Here is a 26,464-nt window from a genome sequence, read left to right as displayed (position 1 = left end):
TGGATGAGTGTCCAGGATCCATGGAGGTTGTAACAGGTAAGGCCGGAGGAAGGGGAACCACACTTGGAGAGGCCAGAATGGGGCAATGAGGATCACCTTGCATCTCAACCAAATTGCTTTCTTCAAAAATAGGGGTATCAAAGGAATTGGAGGATAAGCATAGAGGAGACTTGTGAGCCAATTGTGAGTCAGAGCATCTCTCGGGGACTCCCCCTCTGGGGGAAAAATGGCAAAGAAGCTGCTGCATTTGTTGTTAGAAGGGGAAGTGAAGAGATTGCAGCAAGGCTGGCCCCATTGGCTGAACATTTCTGCCATCACATTTGGATTGAGAGTCCACTCGTATGGAAGGAGGATGCATCTGCTCAGCCTGTCCGCAATCATGTTGGAGCTCCCTGGGGTATGCGTTGCTATAATAAAGTGGTTGGAAGCTATTGCCCAGTGCCAAATTCTCATGGCCTCTTGACACGGGGGGTAGGATTTGGTTCCTCCTTGTTTGTTTATGTACCAGACTACTGACATATTGTCTGACTGAATCACAATCGTTCCTGATGGAAGGAGCGGATGTAATGAGTGTAACGTCAACAGCACCGCTCTCAACTCCAGAACATGGATATGCAGATTGGCCTCTAAGCTGAACCAGATGCCTTGGACTGTCTTTCCCTGAAAATGGCCCCTCCACCCAATCAGGGAAGCATCCGTGGTCACCGTGACGCTGGGTTGAGGAGTCTGAAAGGGGCGACACCAAAGTTTTTCATCTGGCCTCTTCCACCAGAGATCTTGCTTGCAAGAGTTGATAATGAGGATCTGTGAGTTTAGGGGGTGAAGATTTGCCAACCATTGGGACAATAGGAACCATTGTAACAGTCTCACGTGTAATTTGCCAGAGGAACAATCAGAATGGCCGCAGTCATGGACACCAGAGCCTGGAGAACTTCTCTTGCTGACACCTTTCTTTGACAGAGTACACTTGTACTTGCAATCTTAACCTCTGAAGCCTGTCAGCTGGTAGAGATACCAGGCATGTTCGAGTATTGAAAACTGCCCATATAAATTCCAGCTGTTGGGTAGGTTGTAAATTGGATTGATCCCAATGAACTGTGATGCCTAGGGACTCTGCTAGTGAGAGTGTGTAACGGAGGGCCATGGTTGAGGTGGAAAGGAGCCAATCATCTAAATATGGAAGCACCTGGAATTCTTGAAGTCTCAGATGAGCTGTCACCACTGCTAGACATTTCATGAACACTCTGGGGGCCGTCGAGAGACCGAATGGCAGGGCTCAGAATGGGTAATGACTGGCTCCTAACCGGAAGTGAAGGAGACTCCTGGAGCATTTGTCCATTTTGATATGGAAATATGCATCCTGGAGATCTATCAAGCACATCCAAACATCCTCCTGTACAAATGGGAGAATGGATTGAATAGTGACCATGCGGAATTTACTTTAAACCACTGACATGTTTAGATGGCTGAGATCCAGAATGGGTCTCCAGTCCCCGGTCTTTTTTGGCACCAAAAAGAATCTCAAGTAAAAACCAGATCTGCATTGGCCTGGGGGGACTGGTTGGATAACTCTTTTTTGACACAGCTTTCTTATCTTTGAAGCCGCTTCTTCACTTTGACTGGGAGGAACATCGGGAAGGTTCTTTGTAGGTTTTGGATGGGATGATAGAGGGATGTAATATTCTCTGGCGATTATTCTCTGAACCCACCGATCTTTTGTAGAAGAGTGCCAGGCAGTTTGGTGCAGAGAAATACGAGCCCTGACTGCTTCCAGAGGAAAGCAATCAGGCAACGCTTCAGGAGCATTGATAAGACCACCTGGAGAAAGAATCCCCCTCTGCCCTTAAAGAAGCGTCTTCCACCATTGGAACCCCCTCTGCCTTTAGGGAAGTCCTCACCACATGTGTTATGGAAAGTACCTTGAGATTTTTTGTGCCATATTTTCCCACACCTCTGGTTCCTGGAAAAAGAACGTTGGGGCTTGGAAAAATGTAGGCCAATGGCAGACAAGGTCTTTCTGTCCTGCTCACAACTGGTCAGTGTGTCCTTTACTTTAGAACCAAACAAGGAAGATGGTTCAATAGGGGCATTCAAAAACACAGACTTGAAGGAGTCCACGAGGTCACAGATGAGCATGCATGCATGATGCCTCATGACTATGCCTGCACCCGCAGCTCTAGCCACCCCTTCGGCTGCGTGGGAGAGCAACCTCATGGACGAGTTGGAGATAGACTCAAGGGTGGCAAGCTGAGAGGCAACCTTGTCTCGTGCCCTGTCAGAAACTTGACCCGCAAGGGCTCCAAAAAGTTCTGAAATCCGATCTCTTTGGAGTCTCACGAAATGTGCTAAGTAGTTCAGGGACCTGACTGCAAAGGTCGCTGAAGCAAAAACTCACTTCCCTAGTCTGTCCACAGCCTGGGACTCTCTGTTGGCCGGGTGAACAGTAGAACTTTCTTCTGCTAGATCCTTTTTAGTGGCTGCCACCACCACCATAGTGTCAACTGGCAAGCCTCTAGACCAGTGGGGGTGCTTGTCTGGTGGGGAAAGAATCTTATCTGGTCTCTGGGGAATGGCCTTAATAGAATCAGGGTTCTTCCATGCACACTGCACGACGAGCTGGACTAACTCATTGGCAGATGGGGTCACCCAAGAGGTAGAAGGCCAAAAGCAAAAAGCCTGCAGGAAGACGGACTCCTCTGAGGAAGGGTTAGTGGGCTTCCAGCCACCCCTCTGTTTCAAAATTTTCAGGATGTCTCCAAAGGAGACATTGTCAGGGGGTGACCATGGGGACTCCTCCCCATCATCATAGTCCATATCCTCTGTGAGAGACTCTTCAGGAGAGTCAATGTGTATCCTCTTACATGCCTTCTTCTGAGGAGGTTCTTCAGTGGGGATGTCTGAGGAAGACTCGGAAGGAAGAGTACCCTGAAATGGGGTTTCCTGAGGCTTCTGTTCTCAGTGTCCTAGGGAGGTGGCCCCTGGTTGCTGTAGCTCAGAGGGAGCAGGGGGAAGTTCTGACATAGGAGGAGCGCTTCCAGAAGCAAGCGCCCTCTCCATCACCCGGAAAGCAGGCCTGCCCGAAGAGGAATGGGAGCCCAGAACCGAGTAGGACAGCCTCGAAACCGAGGTCACACCTCGCTCTGTCAGACTGCTCCCAGGAATAGAGCCTCAAGCAAGATCGGGGCAGGCGTTATCCCCGGATCCAAAGATAGAACCGATAAAAAACATGGAACCATGATCAGAACTGAGAATTCCACCCCCCAACCATGAGACTGAGGAAGGGACGGTTTCGATGGAAGCGAAACCCAAAGGGGTGGCCTCAAAGCCTCAGCGAGAGTCACTGTCGGCACTGAGGAATGGGTTTCCACCAAAGATGTCAGAGCAATGGGCTTCAGAACTGACGGATCCAAAGGAGGAGTATAAGTGGGAGTCCTGGAAGCAATAGACACAAACCCCGAAGTGGGATGAGTCTTAGGAATGTGTGTAATACCTCTGGCTGTCAACAACTGATCCAGCAGGCACACCACATTGAATTCAGAAAGCCTCCTGGTGGGCCTCATGGACACTCCTGAAGGGGAGTCAGGCCAGTCTAGAAAGGGGCTGTACGTCTGGCCTAAGAATGGGTCCAATGAAGGGGAGTACTGGGTCCGTGGTATTTGAGTTATTGGCACCGTAGTCCCTAACTTGGAGACAGGTACTAGAGGAATCAGTGGTGTCGAGAAGGGACTCAGTGCCGAGGAGGCACTTGGAGTCGGGGCTATTATCAGTTCCAAAGGAATTGTTGGAACCACCTTCAGTGCAGCAAAAGGTGAAGCTGGTGCCGAAACTATTGTGGAAAGTAAGGTTGGAGCCATAGTTGACATTGTAGACAGGGCTGGTGCCGTAGAGGTCGTGCCGAAGGTGGCGCCAACATTGAAGTTTTTGTAATATCTATGACACTGGATAAAGTGGCAACTGGAGCAGAGCTCAGAACAGAAGCAATGGTCATAGTCGGAGACAATGAAGCAATTCGATGTTCTGATGAAGATTTGTGGGCCTTATGTTTATGAGACTTGCCCTTATCACCAGCCGGTGAAGAGGAATCTGAATGAGGATGTTTTTTGTCCTTCACTGGAGAGGTTGAGACCTCCGACACAAAAAGGGCCTCTGAGAAAGGAGAGACTAAAAGGCCTTTCAAAATCAGTTTGTTTTTTCTTTTGTTCAGTGTCTGCTGACTAAAACTTAGGCAAATCTGGCAAGGAGGTTTCACAGAGAGGTGAGAAATCCCCAGACAATACACATAATCGTTGTGTGAGTCACTGTTGGGGAGTTTGCCATTGCAGGAAGTGCAATGTTTAAACCCCAAAGTCCCTTTTTTATCAGATATTTCCATACACACTAAAAACACACACTACTGTTAAAAGGAGTGAAGAAAGAAGATATCAACGATGGTATCAAATGATACCACAATAGTAGGAGAGGGCGTACCAACAATGGTATAAGAAATACCCAACGGGTAGAGCTAGATAGATAAAAGAGGGTAAAAGAGTTAGATTAGGAAAAGAAATTAAAAAAAATACACAATTATTTATAAAATATAACACTTAGCTGGAGAGCTCGGTGAAATGCTGCTATATGGCTGTGCGGCAAACGAGATCTGAGGTAACTGGGAGAAGGGCATTGTGGGTAGCAGCTTAGCTCGAGAGTTTTTGTTGTAGGTGAGCTTGGAATTAGGCCGACTCGGTTCCGAGAGCTCAGTGATGAATGGGAAGAAGATTAACAACATCAGATTTAATTTTTTAAATACAATATGTTGAAGGAAGTTTGGAGAAAGGCACAGAAATGGGACCTGAATAGCTGGAGTGGGCGGGGGGGCTGTAACTGGCACCTGGTTGAAGTGCCAGTGGAAGGAATATCTGTTTTATCATTTTTTTTTCTTTTTTTGTTCTTCAGTGAAATATCTTGGGGAGGGAGAGTGTAGATCGGCTTATTATAGTGAAGTGCTTTTTTCTAGGTTCTTCACTTAGACAGCTGAGGGGGTAGGGTGCTGGTTCATAGTACCGGCCCAGGCCACTGGTTGTACCAGCTATGCTTCTTTTCTTTACAAATATGAAATGATTTAGATATAAAGGGATGAATATACACCACTGTATTCATTCCTCTTCCATCTTGAAGACCCCACTGCTTATGTGGAATCCTTTAGCACCAAACTCTGTGCATATGTAAATAGCTGCACAGACTCATCTGTCCACCTCAGAAGTAAATACAATACCAAGTTTAAACTCAACCTCTATGGTGGAAACCAAATATAAACTGGCTCTATAATAAAATAAAAAAAAATCACTGCATGCAAAATAAATGTAACTCTCAAGATGCCAGTAATGGTCTTGCTAAACTTAACAAGGAACTCCAGATCCTGCTGAAATCAACCAATGTCAGATATAAGGTAAAAACAGCCACCTAGGGGAAGGATAACTACAACCCCTTCTTTAACTATATTAGAAATCTTAGAAATAATGCCAGCACTGTGCAGAGCTAATGGCAAAGAATATCAAATACTCAGACCCAGAGTACATAGCCAATTTACTAACATACAAATTTAGTTCAAACTTCACCCCTCCACCTTGCCAATATTCCCAGATCACATAACTTCATCTACCACCCTAAATCTCCCAAGAACAAGTCCTCAAGGTGCAATGTAAAGCCAAAAACACAATTTATATGGGGATGAATAACATACCAGACTTCCTACTTGTCAGTCTGAAACATAACTTGTTATTCAATTTCAGCCTCCAAACAAGCTCATGCCAGATAAATGGAGGACAGCAGCAGCTATCCTCTTGCACAATGGTGGGGCCTCAATGGAACCAGGTAATTACACACCCATAAGCCTGAACAGCCTAATCTATAACACTATGGAAAAGATCATTATGGAATTAATAAATAAGGACTTAGGTAACCTACAAACTCTTGACCCAAGACAGTTTGGATTTGTCAAGGGCAAATCCTGCCTACTTAACCTGGTTGAATTATTTGAGTAGGTTACTGAAGTAGTGGATGAGGGCAAATTGGTACAGACCACATATATCTACCACATAAATGCTTTCAACACTGTCCCACACTCAAATAGCACAGATAAACTCTCTCAGTTAAATATAAATCCCTATACAACTCATTGGATTACAAACTGGCTCACAAATAGAACCCAGATTAGGTCAGGTGGCTGTACCGCCTCTAAAAGACCTGTCACTTATGGTGAACATGTAGGTTCAGTCCTTGGGACACTCCTCTTTGCCATTACTTCTCGGTAGTCAAAGCAAATGTTAAGGGTTTATGGCAGACCAAGGCTGCAGGCAAATGTTAACTTGGTGCCATCATAAACTCCCAAGAGGACACCAAAGTCTTTCAAGATGGTCTTTCCCAAACAAGTAGCTGGTGTCAAAACCATGGACTAAAACTAAATCCCAAGAAATGTATAATGATATCCTGAAAGCTGATCTTGTAGTCAGGGTCTTAGAACCTATGTCGACAAAAACTTTACTTTGATCACCACATATCCACTATTATAAGGAAATCTTTTCTCATCACAAAGCTTATATCTAAAGGTATGGTATTCAGGTCTAGGTATGTAATCAGTTCACAGTATTTGGCTCTCATCAGGCCGATCATTGAATATAGTGCTCCAGTCCATACCTATCCAAACACTTATCACAAATGGAGCAACTACAATGCCTTCTCACTACAGAAATCAACGGCATAAATCATAAAAAATATGCAGACCATCTCAAAGCCTTGCCCCTTTTTTGGTATCATACAGGCTAAGAGATAACCTCTGCCTCAGGTATACAGCCTCAACAGACTCCATCCTGTCAGCTTAATTATACATTCTCAAGTCCAATAGTAGTGTGAATACCTACTCAAGGCATCTCAATCTCATTTGTAGCATAAATAGAATATGTTGGAGACAGGTATGTATCAGAGAGTATCTTTTCCGTGGAACTGTTTTCTACTTTGCCTAAAGTGAAGTACTTTTCTTACTCTGTTTGTATGTAATTTAGTCAAATGGAAGGGAACTATGGTTTGCTCCCACATTCCAAAGGCATGAGTAGGTGGATTGGACACTCTAAATTGGCCATAGGTGACAGTGTGTTTGTGAGTGAGTGGTACTAATGAACTACCATGGCAGGGCTTGCCACCCAGTGGTGTAAACCCTGGCTTGTAATGAATGTCACTGCTGAAGTGACACCCCAACCCCATATGCAAAATGAGATAAAGGGGTTGAGGATGGATTGATGGATGGATGGGAACCACAACCCCCCTCGGTTTAGCACCCATGTCCCTTATGGATAGGAGTAACAAGTAAATGTCTTAACATATCCTTGCTTTGCCCGCCTCTGGGTTATTCATCTGCAAAACATAATAGTAAACACTATCATGGGAATGTAAGTTTAGGCTTTTAAAATCCTCACCAATCAACAGACTAGTACATACATATGTACGTAAAAACTGGTTATACTAACAATGTTCCAAAAAAAGAATTCTCACAGTGATCTATTCTGAGAAAGCTACACATATATTACTGATAAAACTGAAATTACTACTCTGGAAACTTTTGAGGAAAGGCAGTTATGAATACCAGTTTACCCGCTTTCAGATTAACACAAAGAGAATAGAAAAGATGAATCTTCCAATGTTTATGATTCTCACCCATTGCGTAACACAAAATTATGCCATTTATCAGGGCAAAGAGGCAAAGCAAACACTGCAGAAGACCTGGGTTCAAGACATGACTTGGACTGTTTTGATAGTCAGCTGATAGAAAGGCCAGGCAACGTATTTCTGTTATCCCTGCCATGAAAATTTTGTGGATGATTCAAAATACTATCCATAGGTTGCCATGAGCTGCCATCAACTTGATGGATTTTCACTTATACAGAGTAATATATAATGAAATTTATATCAAAGGTAAGCAGGATAAAAGGAAAGGAAAGCACAGACATGCTTGGCATCCATGTTCAGAAGAGCTGATTTATAGAGTGATAAGAACTGGAGGGTACGTTAGCTTTCTTCTTAACCATTCTGTTGTACACAACAAAGAACATGTCTACTATTTTTAGATTAGGAGACATGCTGTAGGTAGATTGGACACTCTAAATTGGCCCTAGGTGTGAGTGTGTGCATGTGTGTGCCTTCTGTGGAAGGTTGGGCGCCGGGCTGGCAACTCGACACTGTGAAACTCCACTGCCAATCATGAGCGGACAGGTGATCTGATGTGGCGACCCCTAACCGGGAAAAAGCCAGAAGAAGAAGTAAATTAACAGCATCAACCAAGAGATGGGGAAAGTATTACAGTGGCTGTCTTACGTTTAGCTTCAGCAGTGAGATACTGCCTTAGTCACTACTGCACCCTGATACAGTTTGACCTTTCAAGTAGTTGTTACAGAATATTTCTAGGTATATGGGTATTATACAAATGCTTGAGCCCCAGCTGCTTAAATACTAGTAACTCACAGCCAGGGACTTGAATGGCTGTAATCTCATCTAAGCAGCTGCTCATGTTTTAACCCGAATATGAGTTCAGCAATGCAGTTGCTGCACCTTCTGTATGTATCATAGAAGATGAATGGAAGCAAGTGGTTGCTGTGAACCACAGAAGTGGGGTAATGGAGCTGGGATGGTGCTGTAGGTTTAGGGAGAGAGACAGCGAGTGTAGTGTGTACTTTAGAGTTAAGGATGGGGACAAGTGTTTTAGTTTTAAGGAAAGATCATGGATGGGGTGGGAAGGGGATTTTAGGTTCATGGAGTGATTCAGAAGGGGAGGAAGAATGGGTTTTTAGGTTCAGGAAATGATAGGGATTTTCAGGTTGAGTGGGGTGGACATTTTAGGTTCGGGGAGAGACTGTGGATGGGATGTGGAAGATGATTTTAGGTTTAGGGAGTTATGGGGGACTTTAAGGTTAGGCAATGGGTGAGAGTTTTAGGGTTTAGATCAGGGTTCTGATAGGAATAGTTAAGTTACGAGACATGAGTTACTGGGAGTTAGAGCACATGCAAAACAAGCAAATGGCAGTGGGGATGTGTGTCTTGAACAAATGTGTCTTAAGGACATGTAGTAGACTCCGGGTATACCATACAACAAGGTGTTTAACATAAATTACTGTTTTTATGGCTCTCGGTGACACCTATAACCCTGATGTGGGATTTGCTGTCATCTGACAATGTTCTCTGATCCAACGCAAATATTTGACTTTGCATAACTTATGATGCATTTGCTTGTTGATAGTCAATCCTGCAGCATTACAAAGTCTTTGCATATTTTTCCTCCGATTTTTACAAATAGTTAAAGTAGAAGACCACCGTAATTTTCAGTGCATTAAAGATGATTATTGCTACCCAAAAGACACATTTTGTTGACATAAATTACTAAAAGTGTTGGCCCAAATATGCATTTTTTTGGAACTTCATCTAAGAAATACCTTTCATCAGACAAACCCGTGTGTCACTAAGCTTTCAATGATCTTTCCTTAATGTAGTTTAACATTAAAAAAGGGTATCTGGTAAGATACCAGTATGACAGTCTTCTAGCCAGCACTGGATAGCTGACCGTGCAAAATGTCTCTGAAAGGTGCATAAATGCAGGTTTCCTTGTCTATGTGGTTTTAGATGGTGACAGTGATTTTTATTTTGGCTGCCTGTAATTAGTGGCCTATCCTGGACCCAGGCTATATATGTCTAAAGAGTTAAGAATGGTGGACTTTGCCTTTTCCTGAGCTTTCTGTTAAAGGGTCAAAGATGAAGCTTGACCTGTACTGTCCTATAGAACTATTAGTTCAGCTATGTGAGCAGAAACAGTCTGGCAGTTATTGTATGTCTGCTGCTTCTGGTGGTGGTGTGGGATTTGATTTCATCAGGCTTTATTTTCCCACTCTGCAATGCTGAGTAAGTCACTTAAACAGTCACCCCTGTTGGGCTAAGTTGACAAAGATCCATGTAGATCAGTATTGTACCCCAACGTAACATATTTAAATAAACTATATTGAGTCCCTTCCAGAGGTGGCTGATTTTGTTTTCCCTTATAATTCAGTTAAATAAAAGCTATGTAGTGTTTAAAAAGGGAATTTGTGTGATGGCTTATGAAATGTGTTGATGATGAGGATGGTAATAATTTTCTTAAATTAAGAAATGAAAAGAACAACTCAGCACAAAATGTTGCATTGGCATGTCTATGTAGTCTGTAAAAAGAAGCATGAATCTACATGGTGGACCATTTGCTGCTGGTTTCCCTTTGTTGTCTACTTCAGGGAAGCTCTTTGGAATGAATAATTCACTTATTAATTGGAAATTGATGATTCTATGTCTGTGGTAAAGTAGTTGATTTTAGAATAACTGTGCCACAGTGATCAGAATGATTCTGTATTTGTGAATGTGTGTAGCAGGAAAGGCAGATTGCACTGTCTGAAGAGATTGGGTACAATAATTTCTTTACCCATTTATATATTTATATTTAATTATTCATCTATCCTGTAACCTGTATCAAGACAGCTAAAAGTGGTATATAGCACATAAGTAGAAAACAAGTTGTGTAGTAAAGCCTGCTATGCCCATCTTTTAACCAAGACTGAGTATCAGAGTGATAACAGTTCATAACTTGTTACCACTTCATCACCAACATGGGAACTCTATGCTCCAGACCAGCTTTATAAATGCATTCTATGAACACCTTCAGGAATGCATGGATCATTAAACAAACTATACAATAGAAGGAGGAAGCTACTACATGATAGAGCAAAATCCCAAAAGGGAAGGCATCTCTGATCAGTATTAGCAAAAACTACGGCACTCATAAAATTGTCTGAGGCCAGCTTTGAGAGAAAAAATTGCACAGGACACTAGGATAATCACAAGGCTTTCTTTTTATGTTATGTTAGGAACCTGGTTTCCCCAGATATGCTCAGAAGAATTAGTCCAAAATGACAAAATACACCCACAACCCACACATTTGCCAACATCCTCGCTGACAGGGTCAGCAGAAAAACTTCCCCCCCCCCCTCCCCAAGGCAAATATCTATCCCAGTCCCAGTGTGCCCCCTGCCCCATCTCAGATGCTCAGGCCAGATCCACCCCAAAAAAAAAAAAAAAACAAAGCATCAATGGACCAGATGGTGTCATGAATTCCAAGAAGAGCTAAATCCAAACATAAAACTACTGTTCAATCTCAGCCTTACAAGAGTGGCATACAGCAACAGTGGGATCCTGGAAACTATCGCCCCATAAGCCTGACTAGCTTGGTCTGCAAAGCTATGGAAAGGATCATCATGGACCTGATAAATAAAGATATCAGGGACCTACAGACACTGGATCCTACAGTTTGGCAGATCCTGCCTCTTAAACCTGGTCAAGGAAGGTGGTTATATATTTCTTGGAGGTACAGGCCAACACAGAAGGACTGTGGCTGACCACACAAGCATCCTCCCCAGAGCCATGGCCTGGACCCAAGTTGATCATTTGACAAACATTTTATATAGCCCACCTAATCATGAAGGGATTCACATCTAGATCAGAGGAGTCAGGCCCATAATTGAGTATAATGCCCCTTTGGGATGGCTCAAACAGATGCCATATGCTGCCCGGTTATGGCATACCGCCCTCTGGAATAAAATCCCAGTCCAGGTTTGGCAGAGTCCTCATTGGAATCTTGATACTGTTAGACAAAATTAATTTAAAATGGGCAGATAGCCTAGTATGAACCTATGAACCTATAATTGCACCAAAATGTCAATGAACAGCTGTCACTGGCATTGCCAGAATACAATTCAGTAGACTGACAACAGTACTGACTGACTGACAGACTGTTGGCAAAGAATGCTTAGATGTCTTGAGAAAGCGATCCCAGAATCATCCCTTTGACACATCATCTCTAAGTACCTCCCTGAATTCAGAGTTCTGAGCTATGTTATATATTTAGTCAACAAAGTCCAAAAAACAGATGTGGAACAGCTAAATGTACTGGTGAACCAACACAAAATTAAATCCAGTAACAAAAGGCACAGTATGACCATCCATATAAAACAGGGTTTATTACATCAAGCTTTAGAGCTGAAACTCTTTTTCAAGAATGAATCAATACATTAAAACCACAGAATAAATATACAACACCAGCCAATCACATAACATAACTCATAAACACATTATATAATTATACAATTTGTATAAATAATACAATTAATATAACTAAGCCTAATTTGTTAGGCATCATTAAGTTGATTATTGTCTTTAATGAGGTTTTCTAACAAATTAGGTTTAGTTAGTTGAAAAAGAGTTTCAACTCGAAAGCTTGATGTAATAACCCCTGTTTTATATGGATGGTCGTGCTTTGCCTTTTGTTACTGGATTATATATTTATTTACCTGTATGAGCACAGGATCCTCTGATCCCCACAGAGGTGTTCATACAACTATATGTCATTTTGAAATAATCAGTTCTTCTGTAAATTGCCATTTAATGCTTTATCCTACTTGCTCTTCTTAAAAGTAAAGTGTCTGCTATGTGAATTGCTGCATATTAGGATAATGCAATGTTCACACAAAAAGCAATAAACAAAAAAAATTATGGGTGAAGCTGCAACGTTTAGCATCAGAACAGTACCATGGTTCTAAAAAAGGATACTTTTGTTTCACTGGTAGATGAACAGCCGACATGACATATGATATACCATACCTCAAATGGATGCACTGTGTGAGAATAATTTCACTCAACCATTGAGGTGAATTCCAAACAAATAACACAAGTGATCCATTTTTCAACTCTTTACAAACAAAGTAGGCATACATGTACATTTCATCTTGTTACATTTATATATATATATATATATATATATATATATATATATATATATATATATATATATATATATATATATGTATATAAAACATGTTTTCCTACAATTATTAAAACATAACTACCTTATTCTGAACTGCACTCCTCACTACGCAGTACTTACATCTATAAATGCTGTCCTTAGAGCAAGATCTTTTACCCATCCTCCTAAAGGTTTTAGAGATGGGTATGCTGCATTGGCCCACAGTGTTGGCACTTGGTTGTCCAGAAAGCTGTTATATACCTTTTCCATCTCTTCTGACATAACCACAAATCCAGCAATAGCCTTTTTTAATGTACTCAGGGAGGCCTACAAAACATAATTTTATTCAAAACTTTAATGCTTTTCTTAAGTAGTATTTCTTAATGCCAGGAAAATAACAATAAACAAAACATTTTAGCGCAACTACTATGCAAAGCAACAGCATGAAAAAGCATCAATAAACTCAAATAAATTAAAGTCTCTCATTAAGGTAGTACATTTACAATAGACTATACCATCAATGCATACACATTAATAGAATCTTGGGCACCCATCAGTATTCTGAAATTTACCAAAATAAGATTAATTAATTATTGTAACTTAGAGCATGTTCAATATTTAGGTTTAAAAAACTGGAGCATAAACACACACATAATGTGTCAGTACCCAGTCAAATCATGACCATAAGCAAGCTTACCAATAGTATGCAATGTTGTAAATATTTTTTTTTAGATTTATTTTTTTACGTTTTTTTAATTACACTCTAGAGACCATGGCATATACCTTTCCACAATGTATGTCTTAATTCAGTTCTTCAACTAGACAAAGCCACTGCAGCAATTAACCTATACAATGTGTAGTCAGGGCAGTATGGAAGGTTAGAAGTGTAATAAAAAGTGAAGAGAACAGACCATTTTCCATAGCTCCTGTGGCTAAGCTTTAGGGCCTTTCCACAAAAAGGACAAGAAAGAACAAAACATACATCTCCATCCTGTTAGTGAACTTGCAGTAGCTCTGAGAGTTACAACCACAGAATAATTAACATTCCTTCTCTTAGAGGATTAAGGAAGAGTATAGAATGACTGCAGCACAAGCCTTGCAGCAAGTTGCTGCCAACAAGATCAATGACTTCCTGGGGTTAATCTCAGTACTGAGATGCACTGAAATCCTGAAGGGAGGAAGTGAGTTCATAAGCAAATTTTGTATCTGAGTACATAAACACAATTACCTAAAAGTTTGGTTAACAGCTCTCAGATATAGCTATATACAGTCATTCATTATTTCCCAGTGACATTCTAGATTGTTGTATTACACTTGGTTTCCATTAGGAGTGGTCATGATATGACTTTTGCTCAGGCTAGAAAATGCAGCACATGTCCAGAACATCTGTTTACTGAGACTAAGTGTGTATATACTTTTGATGTACTAGCACCTAATTAGCTATGTATTCTGGACAGATCTACTTCTAAAGCTCGAAGTTTCAAAACTTCCAACTTCAAAAGGTCGAGACTAGAAGATCGAAGTTTTGAAACATCGAAAACTAAATAAAACAAAAAATAAAAACATTTTATTTACATTTTTGCAAGAGGCAAGTCCACCTGCACCCCCCCAAACCTCTTGCTAAATAAATATACCAACTATGAGATCACACTACAGTGAGGAAAATGGTAAATATGCTATTCTGCGCTGTGCAGCGATCTCCATTCAGAATTTTCAAAGTTTCAAAACTTCAATCTTCTAGATCCCTACAAAGATTTGCATACCGGTATATGCCTTTTGAAGTTTGAAGTTTTGAAACTTCCATCTTCTGAAGGGAATCCATTCTGGACACATGCCACACACACACACACACACACACACACACACACACACACACACACACACACACACACACACACACACACACACACACACTCATTCATATCCCTTGGTAAGGGATGCTTCTATATGCATTTTCACCATATCCAATGATATCCACTGCAACTGTAAAGACTCAGGAAGACTCTCAAGAAATCACTGTGGTGACTCCCTTCTAGCCCAGACAAAATTGGTTCTCTCTTTGCATGGAAATGGCCAGGGGCAATTACCACAAGTTTCCTCACAGACTGGATCTATTCACACAATAAAGGGGAATTTGATACATTCTGACATTAAACAACTTCAACTAACTGCCTGGATGATTCAATTCTGATACCTTTTAGGTACCTTTCATGATGTGTAGCAGGTACTGAAGGATGCAACAAAGACTGCTACTAGCAAATCATATATTCGGGAGTGGAAGAGATTTTCTAGTTGGTGTCTAGCCAATGACTAAGGACCTATCAGGCATTTTGTACCACTGCTGCTCAAATATTTATGAGAGCTACTATCCTCTGGCCTCACTTATTCTGCTGTAAAGGTTCATCTTGCAGCCATTTCAACACATCTTCCCATGGATCCCCCTCTTTTCTCTCTGTTTATAGTAAAACAGTTTCTAAAAAAAAAGAGGTCTACATCTGAGACCTCCTCGTAGACAGATTTCTCCTTTTGAGGTCTCAGTTTTTTTGCTGGATTAATTGAGTATGTCACCTTTTGAACCTGTCTGTCTGGCTGACATAAAGATAATCATTTAGAAAACTGCTCTTATTAGTCAGACGTGTAAGTTAGGTATCTGAATTGCATGCTCTGGTGGTGGGAGAATCTTGTCTGGAATTTCACAAAGGCAGGGTCACTCTACACGCAAATCCCTCTTTCATGCCCAAGGTAGTTTCAAAGTTCATGTTGAATCAGACCATCAATCTCCCTGTTTTCTATTCAGAGCCCCAAAACAAGGCAGAAAAGATTCTAAACACTCTGGATGAGCATAGGCAACTCAGTTCATGTTGAATCAGACCATCAATCTCCCTGTTTTCTATTCAGAGCCCCAAAACAAGGCAGAAAAGATTTTAAACACTCTGGATGAGCATAGGCAACTCAGGTACTATCTTGACAGAACTAAGTCCTTCAGGAAAACTAACCAGCTATTTATTTCCTATGCTGGGACTAAGAAAGGTCAATAAGTGTCTAAACAGACTAGTTCCAGGTGGCTGTCTTCCACTATTGTGTTTTGTTATTTTCATCATGGCAAATTAATTTCATAGGATCATAGGAGGTTACTAGGCTAATGGCACTGGGGCTCTTACAAGCCTAGCCAAGAGTTTATCCCCAAAATAAACCTCAGTCAGCACCTGTCATCCTTGTCAATGAGGGACACAGGTGAAATCCCTGGGACAAATTTGTGGTTTCCCATCCACTTATCAAGGTTGCGCTTGACGAGAGTCAGCGAAGTGCTCTGTTTGACATGTATGGGAAATGTATTCCAGAGATGGGGCAGCCTCTGGGAGACAAACCTGTCTCTCCAGTAGATTTTGTTGATGTCGCATAACAGATTAAGGCCTTTCGAGTGGGTAATGTGTGAGGAGTTAGACTTATGGATATGGAGCATCTCTAATAGGGCAGGGTCCGAGATTGCCTTGTAGGCGAGACACAGATCACCCCTGAGCAATCTGTATGATACCGAATAGAGTGATGGTGATTTTATAGGTTATAGGTTTAGGTTTTAGGTTACCATTGTGGGCCAATTATCCCATGTGAGAATCAAACACCTTAACCATTATGCCATCCTCCCACCCATTTGGGCCTGTCCTTATAGGACAAGTGTTGGAGGCCATGGATTCTCTTTATGAGGTATTTCAGTGGCTTTTCCAGTTGGTACAGATGTTTGGAGAGGTACATATGTGTTGCTATACTCAATTATTGGTCTAATGAGGGAGGAGTATGGAGAGGTAATAACCTCCTTTTTCTGGAAGCAATCCCTTTACTTATAAGATGAACCAAGTAAAAGGCTTTTCTGACCACTGCCGCTATATCATGGTCGAATATGAAGTAGTTATCAACCTGAGTGCCCAGGTCTCTCACCACAGATTGTGTGCTTAGGGGGTTGCCATTTATGTGGTAATCAGTAGGGGCCGTCTTTTTGCTGAATGGTATGATGATACATTTTTTTGCATTTAGCCTGAGGCCATGCCATTGGCATCAGTCATTAGTTGTTGTGAGACCCTCTTACAGTATGTTAACATCATCATCTGGGGAGTCAATGACAGCACCCAACTTACAGTCATCCTCAAACTTGGTCAGCCACAGGCCTTTTGTCTTTGCCTGGACCTCTGAGAAGTAGATGCCAAACAGTAGGGGTCCCAGGACAGATCCCTGGGGAACTCCACTAGTGACAAGTCTGCTATTGGAGGTGGAGGCACCTATTTCAATTTTGAGGGCCCTTTTAGTGAGACAGTTGGCCACCCACCTGATGAGATAGGGATTTAAGCCAAGTTGTGTTAGCTTTTCGATGATGCCTGAGTTAAGGATTGTGTCAAAAGCCATGGCCAAAGCAAGGTAAGCTGTATGTACTGACTTTCCCTCATCCAGGGCCTTGGTGACAGTCTCAAAGAAGTCATCCAGGTTCAACTGGCAAGATCTGCCCTTGACATATCCAAACTGGGTGTGGTCAAGTGCTTAGAGATTGCCTATGTCCTTGTTTATGAGATCCATAATAATACGCTCCATGGCTTTACAGATTAAACTTGTCAAGCTAATGGGGAGATAGTTTCCAGGGTCAGTAATGGCACCACCTTTGTGCAAGGGGATGACAATGGCAGTTCTTCACTCTGCTGGAATGAAGCCTGTACTTAGGCTGTGGTTGAATAGGGTGCTCAATGGCAAAGCCAATTCTTGCTGGAGATGGTGTAGAATACCAGCCTGGGATACTATAAGGTCCCATGGAAGCTATGTTTTTGCTTTGGATAGGGCCTTTAGTACTTGATCTACAGAGATGTGAGGTGCAGGACAAGTATCAAGGATGTCAAAAGGGCCTTTTGGGGGGACAGGGTGGGGGGAAATTGCACTGAACCTATCTGCTAGCAGGTTGGCTAAGTCAACATGATCGGTGTAATTAATACTGTTAAGTACTAATTTGGAACAAACCTGGGCTTTGCCATGGAGGTTCCTGATGTAAATGAAGAAGTCTTTGTGGTTTCCCTTCATTTCGGAGGCTAGTTTTGATTCATAATTGGCTTTGGAGGCTTTCATTAGTGATCTAATTTGCTTGTTGAGGCTAAGGAAGGAGTTTTTACAATTTGGAATATGTTCCTTTTTACCCTTGGACAGCAATTTCTTCCTTTTGTTGTAAAGCCTGTTAATAGAGGATGTCCACCAAACAGATTTGTGTTTCCTTGAGGAGCAGGTTTTAGTTCTGCTGGGTATGGAAGAGTCCATGTATAGGTGCTTGTATACTGCATTGGCATACTGTTCAGCAGAGATGTCTGCATCCTCTGGGGGGGACAGTGGTGTGAAGCTACAGATACACTCCCTTAGGAGGTTGTAGTCAGCTTGTTAGAAGATTTTAGGCTTGATTATGGTTGGGGAGGTTTGGGAGGGACAGAAACTTCGAATGAGACAGTCCGATGATCTGATTTCACCAGGGAAGAACTTACTATGGAGTAGTGTAGCAGTCTCCCATGTTGGTGAGAACCAAGTCCAGAATGTTATCTCCCCTTGTGGGGATGAGATGAGCTGGTCTAGCGTGTTAGAAATGATGAAGTCAAGGAATTGTTGAGTGAGTGCACTACTACAGGAATAGTTCACCCAGTCTAGGGTGGGGTATTTGAAGTCACCAAGGATCAGGGTGTTACAGTGTACCTTAATGGAGTCAAGTAGATCCAGGTAAGAGGAATGGGTGTCCTAAATCATGGAGGGAGGACTATAGCTGGCTATAACTTGGATGGGTGTCTTTCCCACTGTCAGTTGCACCTGGAGTAGTTCTAGTGCATCATGCTGACAAACCAGTCTGGAGGTGTGCCTGTCCTTAATGAATATAGAGACTCCATCACCTTTAGTCTTCCTGACCTCATTTTGGGGACGGAATGTGTGGAATAACATACAGCCTGGTAAGGCAGGGGTGCTCTCCGCAGCTCTGAACAAAGTTTGACCACACAGACAGTGGCATCTTCCAGTGCAAGGACAGTGCATTTTCAGGTTAAGGCTCCTAGCATTAAGCTGCATGACCTTCAATTTGCCTTTTGACAGATCTTTTATGTTGGAAGACTTGTCTTTGGGACATTGCCTAAAAAAAGCACAATAGGGGAGGTGAGAGCCCTGGCTAGGATCCGGAAACCCAGTAGTGACAGGTGGAGGCCATCTCTGGCAAAGCATCGAGGACAGTCGACCATGTCATCCCACGCAGACAGATACCGGATCCCCTTGGAATGACACCAGAAACTAAGCCAATTGTTGAAGTAAATTATTTTTTGATGGTGTTGTGGTATCATTCTTGGTGAAGGTAAGATGCTGCTTACGGCTAGGGTCATACCTGCCTGGGACACATACTCTGAGAGCTCAATCATGTCTCTCTTTATATAGTCCAGAGAGGTATATCTCAAATCATTCACACCAACATGGACAATGACAAACATGTACTTGTAATTGCTGTGGAAAGACTTACGTGCATCCGTGATGTATCGGATTCTGGCACCAGACAGACAACTGATCGTGACTTTCTCCTTGTGGACCCTGGTGAGGGGGACATTGGTTTGTCTAAAAATTGAGTCACCAATGACTAGCATGTTTGGTTTATTGTTATGTCTTGAGGGCTGTGATGGTTTATTGTTTTGCCCTAAGGACTGTTTATGAGACACTGGTGTGTGCTGTGTGAGATGTGTTTGGTGTTGTGTGTGGAGAGTTTGTGAGTGTGTTTTAGAAGTCTCTGCTGTTTAAGTAAGTTTTTATTGAAGACCTCTGCATAGGTGTGTGTGTGTGTGTGTGTGTGTGTGTGTGTGTGTGTGTGTGTGTGTGTGTGTGTGTGTGTGTGTGTGTGTGTGTGTGTTGTGCTTGGCTATGTGATGTGTGTGGTATGGTGTTTCTGCTGGCAATTTGCTAATTGTCAGGGTTACTGACTGTGGCGTGAGAGAGCATGGACTTCAGGTTACTGATGTACATGCATTTCTTGCATGTAAAAGAATTATGTGCTAGAAGAAGAGGGCTGTCAGTAAACATGAGGCAGTTGCTACACTGCCACAGTATGCCCATGTCGACCAGGCTGGCAGGAGAAAATGATGGGAACTGCCCAGACATAGTGTTCTGAATGCTTGGGCAGTCTTATGGAGAGAGGGTTTTGATAAGGGTTTGTCCACAAGAGTGTAGATCACAATAACCTTGTTAAATGTAAAGAAACTGGCCTGAAGCACAAGTGCTAAAACCAAAACTAAGATGCCAGAATAACAGATACATTTAATCAGGCTACTAACAAGCAGCAATAAATGCAGCAGAATAAAAGTACTTGAACACTTAAGAGCACACAGCAAAAATAAGGTAATAAAGTAGAAAGAATGCAATCACAGTAAAAAGCAGCTGAAGAAAGTGTAAAAAAATTTTTTTCTTTTTTTTTTAAGTGGAGAGAGCGGAAACAAAAAATAGTACAAGAATAAGGAACTAAGGGCCTTCCAAAATGGTCTTGTGGTACTCGGTACACTGAGCTGATGAGAAAGGACAGGGAGGAGAGTTCAAGATCAAAGAAGCAAGGGGGTACTCCTACCTAAAAATGAGATGGGACAAGCAGGAGTGTCCAAAATCAAATTAACAGCAGGGGTGGGGAATTCCAAAGCCACAAAGTTTTAGTACAATAACACTTGGGCGGTAGGGCGGAAAAAACAACCAGTGCAGACAAAAAAAAGGATACAAACAACAAAGCAAATATATAAATGCTGTATGGTACAAAACAAGTGCAAAAAAAGTATACTTATCGGCTTATATATCAGATGGTTGTAGAATCCAACACAGCCAGGAAATAAACTCTGCTTTATCAGCTCTGCGCAGAGTCAGAGAAATGTAAGTCTTTGCAGAAGTACCACACAGAGAATACACCTCAGGCTATCAGATAAAACAGGAGTGTTGGCTAATAGCTAAACACCTAAGATAGGCTGGCTCACATGAAAGCAAAGTCAACCCCCACCAGAAACTACCTACTGAACTACCCTAAGAAACAAACAGTGCATACAAAAAAGGACACAAACTAAACAGTGTTAAAGCACATTCTACAAGAGCCTCAACTTCTACGATGGCATACTGGAAAGGGTTTGAGGGTTTGACTCCCTGTATTCATACAATTACAAAGCACACAAACTGGATTTCTCTTTTTCAGGTCCAGAGAAGGCTTTGCTAGGATATTTCTCCTGGGGAACATGGATCCTTCTCCTTTCTTCTCCCATATAGGATAAGTCATGGCAGTCTACCCACAGGCTACTGCAGCAGAGAGAATGGTGAACATAATATAGTAATGTAAGTTGAACTTACCATAGGAGTAGATGCTGGAATTCTTCACTGGTGCAGTAGCCATATGTACCTACCATCCCTTTTTTGTTGTATATAGCTGTAGTGGGATAGATAGTTCAATTTTGTTATTTATATTTTAGTTAACTTCAAGATAATTTCCACATTTCTGGTTTAGGGCAAGAACATCCTGAAGATTTTTAGCCATTCTGGCTGCTTATATAGTTCCCTCCAAAAATGTCTTACCCTATAAGTAGCCAGAATGACAATGTGGGAGGGGATGAAAGATTTAGGATGTTGTCCTACTGCTGTATCTTTGGAGGATATAATTCCCAGGTTACTGCATCAGAGAGAAAAATCAACTTTTGTATATATATATATATATATATATATATATATATATATATATATATGTGTGGGTCTACTTCATATGACCTAAATTTCATTTGACTGAAATTCATCTGACTGAGACCAAAACACTGAAAGTTCAAAAGACTGAAAACTCATTTGACTGAAACGCATAACACTGACACATTAAAGTAAAAGGTATATGCCCTTTTCCCCACTGTTGTGTGATCCTGGAGTTAGTATATATAGTTAGGGGGTGGGGGGAGAAGCCCCCACATACTTTATACATTTCAAACCATACACATGGATATTTATAACTGCAATGAATAACTCTTTGCAGAAAACAATATTTACCTAAACTAGTGCTGTGCCCCCATCTATATATATACATATATATATATATATATATATATATATATATATATATATATACATATATATATATATATATATATATATATATATATATATACTAACTCCAGGATCACACTACAGTGGGGAAAAGGGCATATACCTTTTACTTTAATGTGTCAGTGTTATGAGTTTTAGTCAAATGAGTTTTCAGTCTTTTGAACTTTCAGTGTTTTGGTCTCAGTCAAATGAATTTCAGTCAAATGAAATTTTGGTTATATGAAGTATACCCATCTATATATATATATATATATATATATATATATATATATATATATATATGTATACACACACACATACACATATACAAACATACACGTATGTATATAAAATTATATAATGAATGGCTGACATGTTAAATGATCGACACAAAAAATCTGCAAAAACACGTTTATTGTTCATTATACTAACAAACAACACTAAACCGTGAAAGAAAATATATTTCCTTTTCCAATGTACTACCCTTAACCCTACCACATATTCAGTGCAAATTTGTCTGAATACTGATAGTGTTATGGAAAGAACAAGGTCAGGGTTAACACCTGTTACTAAAGTGGGCGGGGCTTCTCCAAAGTAATCCATGGAGCTATTTTCTTCAAGATAAATGTTTTGCATTTTTAAAGAGTGTTTTAGTAGTAGTAGCTGAAACTTTATAGACAAGGACAGACTCAAGAAGTAATTGGCCATTTTTTCTCCATAGTCTACCTCACACCCTCTGGGAGATCTTCCTCCAATTTGCAGATACAAAGTATTTGTTTTTCACCTTGCAGATACAATGTGTTTGTTTTTCAGACTATTACACAGATATCTAAAATAAACTTGTTTTAGAGCTTAAAAATCCTTTACTCAAAAGGCTAAAACAATGAGTGAGAAGATCAATGAAAAACCAATCAGTAAAATCAAAATGAAAACTCCAGCAAAGCTAGAACTTCCATTAAGTGACCTCCCAAACCTCGTGTATCAGAGGCACATAGGATATATGCAAATGATCCTTATGAACATCACATGTTTCAGCTGAAACACCAGATGTTCATAAGGATTATTTGCATATATCCTATGTGCCTCTGATACAAGAGGTTTGGGAGGTCACTTATTGGATTAGCTGAAACACCTGATGTTCATAAGGATAATTTGCATATATCCTATGTGTCTCTGATACAAGAGGTTTGGGAGGTCACTTATGGGAAGTTCTAGCTTTGCTGGAGTTTTCATTTTGTTTTTACTCAAAAGGCGGAAGCACTCATCTGGCTGTTTTACTCGATCATTGCTGTTTATTGTTTTCTTTAAGTTGTTTACATATTTCAGTAGCTACAGAAAATTAATACTATGCAGTTACTCTGGAGTAAAGCAAAAGAGTGTATCTGGAGGTAAACAATTCCATGGATTACTTTGTCAGATTCTAGTACTGACAGAATTTTTGGAGATTTTATTGTTTTAACCATTTACTGCTTCTTTTTTTAACTTGTGCTGGAGGTGAAAATCTTACATCTCTTCAGGCTCTGGATTGAATTCTAGGATCTTAGATGTGCTTTGTTATTGTTTTATAATAAAAGTGTAGCCACGAGTTCTTTTCAGAGTAACAGATTTCAAATCTCTCAAAATATAAATATATAATGCTGTGATTTTTAGGTTTGAATAGATCATTTATGTTATTTTTATTCTTTCCATAATGTACCACAAAATGTATTTCTCTAACAAAGATTCAAGTTGCATATTGGTGATACAGTGGTGCAGAGGATAGTGTTGTCACCTCACAAGCTCCCTGGTTTGATTCTCGGCTGGGATGCCTTCTGTGTGGAGTCTGCATATCCTCCATGTCTGTGTGGGTTTCCTCCAAGTGTTCCAGTTTCCTCCCACATTCCAAAGACATGCAGTAGGTGGACTGGACGCACTAAATTGGCCATGGGTATGAATGTGCATGCAAGTGTGTGGTGTGGAAGAACTACTGTGGCAGGGCTAGCCACCTGGCAGTATAAATCTTGGCACTAGTTGTTTGTCACTGTTGAAGTGACACCCTGACTCCATATGCAAAATGAGAAAAAGGGGTTGTAGATGGATTCAAGTCACATCTGCTCCTTTGCCTTTCAGGACAGAAGTGATATCAAATGGTACATTACAAATAATCATCTCATTAACATTTCTTAAAAATTCATTTGGAGATGCAAGCTTTTATAAAAGGTAGTAAAAATAGTCAAAGGGCAGCCCTTTGGGGACTAAACAATGTCAGTTTTAAAGTGGTTATAAAGCTCATAGGAAGGTTATTTTTTATCTTAGTTCAGCTGGTGCTTAGGTAAAATTCTTTACAGTAGAAGTATTAAACTTGCAATAAGTCAACATTTTCCCAAGAATTCAAATAACAGACACAGAGAAGTGAATCCAAATATACCAAAGAAGGAAGAGAAAGCCATCAATTACTAAAATGTTTTTTCTAAAATTATGGAAACACGCAGTGGAAAACTAAATAATCTAAGTGACAATTTAGTTGGACTCCTAATGAATATTAGGAGTGTTAGTCAAAAGTAAGGGAGGAAAATACCATAAGGCTTTGTCACACTCACACACACACACACACACACACACACACACACACACACACACACACACACACACACACACACACACACACACACACAAAATAAGATTAGAAGTGCCAGGAGGCATAGGAGAATTCAAAATAAAATTCAGAGTTTATCACAGACAATGGAACTTCTAGAACTTGACACAAATTAGCAACAATAGATGCTTACTCTAAGATTGACAGTACAGGAAGGAGAGCAGAAGAATGTAGCTCCTTGCACCAGGCCCAAACAGAGAAAGAAGTTAATTTACTCTTATAATTTTTTTCTGGAGCTGTGCTTCTATGTAGGTGTGAAAATCTGAGCTACTCTGGATGGATAGACTGGATCTCTGACCATTAATGAACAAGAAAAAACAAGCAGTTAAATTTAAGAGGGAAGATCTAGATGCAGTTAGATTTAAGAGTGAAGATCAGGATGGGGCTTGCCTGAGGGATGAGAAAGCAATGTCCTCAAGGGCTTCATTTGGAAAGGTTTCTTCAGCAGTTAATGCATTAGCAAGGGGAACCAGACTTTAAGGTTAAAGTGGGTCTATGAGATTGACACTGTACTTGTAGTGTTCAGCTTTCTGTATAAATCTCACAAATACAGGAATAAAGAAGAAGTGTAAAGGACTCCAGAAGGCCATTTATGGATTACAACATCTCTGGGCATTTCTCTAGTGGAGGAATTAGGGAGAAGGCACTTTTATACATGGTATTTCTTGAGGATGTGCTGCTTTTAGCTAGGCTTCCCCCAGCAACAGAACAATGTTCATGCTGCCAGCAAGCTGAGAGACCACTCATGTGGTATCAGGCTTTGGCTGAGCATGTCTACTAATAATTTAGCTTTCCATGGACTGTTGATGACTGTCATAAAGCAGTTGGTTGACTCAGCCCATACACATACTCTCACTGCTTCTCAACACAAGAGGTAACAGTGGGTTCACCTTTACTCATTGATATGTCAGACTATTGAAATGCTGTCTTTACTGACAACTATTAAACTGGGGCGTAGGGAGTCCTGGAAAGCTAGGAGTGTGGGAAAGATTGTCTTCTTCTCCAGAAAACTGATGTGCAATCTGGCTTCCAAATGTGACAAGGCATCTTGGATAGTTTACTCTTGACAATGCTCCCACAGTGCAGAGCCATCTGTGGTGACAGCCACTATGGGGTCTGAAATGGACTGGCATATGCATCCACTATCACTGATCAGTCTTGCAGGTTTTGGATATTTTATGTGTCATAACACTAGATACAAGACCTACAAGTATGGCATTCTTATGGTTCACTGAAATATTTTACTACAAAATTTGGCAAAGAATGGTACAGGAATTGTCACTGACATTAATGTTCTAGGGTAAAGATGGTCAGTGATGAATTGTTACTAATTAAATTGAGAGACCAGTTTCTGAAGGGGTTGGATTTTCTTCAAAGGTAAGCAAGCTTTGAATGAAAGTATAGCCTATGAATTTGAAGAGTTGAGTTTATTCCCGCTGAGACTTTGCAGTGTTCACTGTGTTTCCTAAAGATTGACATACAATGATCAGGGATTCCAAGGCAGAGACGAACCTGTTCAGTGAGGAAGCAGAAACAAAACACTCATCCAAATAAGGAATCACTCTCCCCCTGAAAATTTTGGCTTGCTGCAACTACAGACATGCATTTGCTGAACACTCTGAGGACTGTGGTGTGTCTCAGTGTTAAGATTCATGAACTGAAAATGATTGGTTCATACTTACCAGTGCAAGCAATCTCCTTTTCATAGACATGGAAGGGTGGACAGCACCATCAACATCTAAATGTTTTTTTCTGGTATAAAGGATTTTAGGCCACTTAAAAGAAGGTTGAGCCTCATATATTTTATTTTCTTTGATAACGAAAAGAACCAGAAGTAACATCTTAACCCACTTCTGGTCTTAGGCAACTTATTGGATATATCTTTTTTGTCTTAAGCTCATTATCTCTTTCTCTGC

At 40.9% G+C, this 26,464-nt stretch overlaps 1 protein-coding gene across 1 annotated transcript in view; it reads right to left on the bottom strand.

Moving 5' to 3' along the window:
- The window catches only part of DNAH6 (dynein axonemal heavy chain 6), a 5,071,261-nt gene that overhangs the window by 191,605 nt on the left and 4,853,192 nt on the right, over window positions 1-26,464 (bottom strand). Inside the window, exon 74 of the mRNA XM_044059309.1 lies at window positions 12,980-13,165. Coding sequence (XP_043915244.1) covers window positions 12,980-13,165 — 186 coding nt within the window. The remainder of the gene's footprint in view (window positions 1-12,979; window positions 13,166-26,464) is intronic.

Source organism: Protopterus annectens, chromosome 17.part0 (assembly GCF_019279795.1).
Source record: "Protopterus annectens isolate FY-2018-M chromosome 17.part0, PAN1.0, whole genome shotgun sequence".
Classification (NCBI taxonomy): domain Eukaryota; kingdom Metazoa; phylum Chordata; order Ceratodontiformes; family Protopteridae; genus Protopterus; species Protopterus annectens.
Note: the sequence above shows the minus strand (reverse complement) of the source record. Positions and strands in the feature narration are given on the sequence as shown.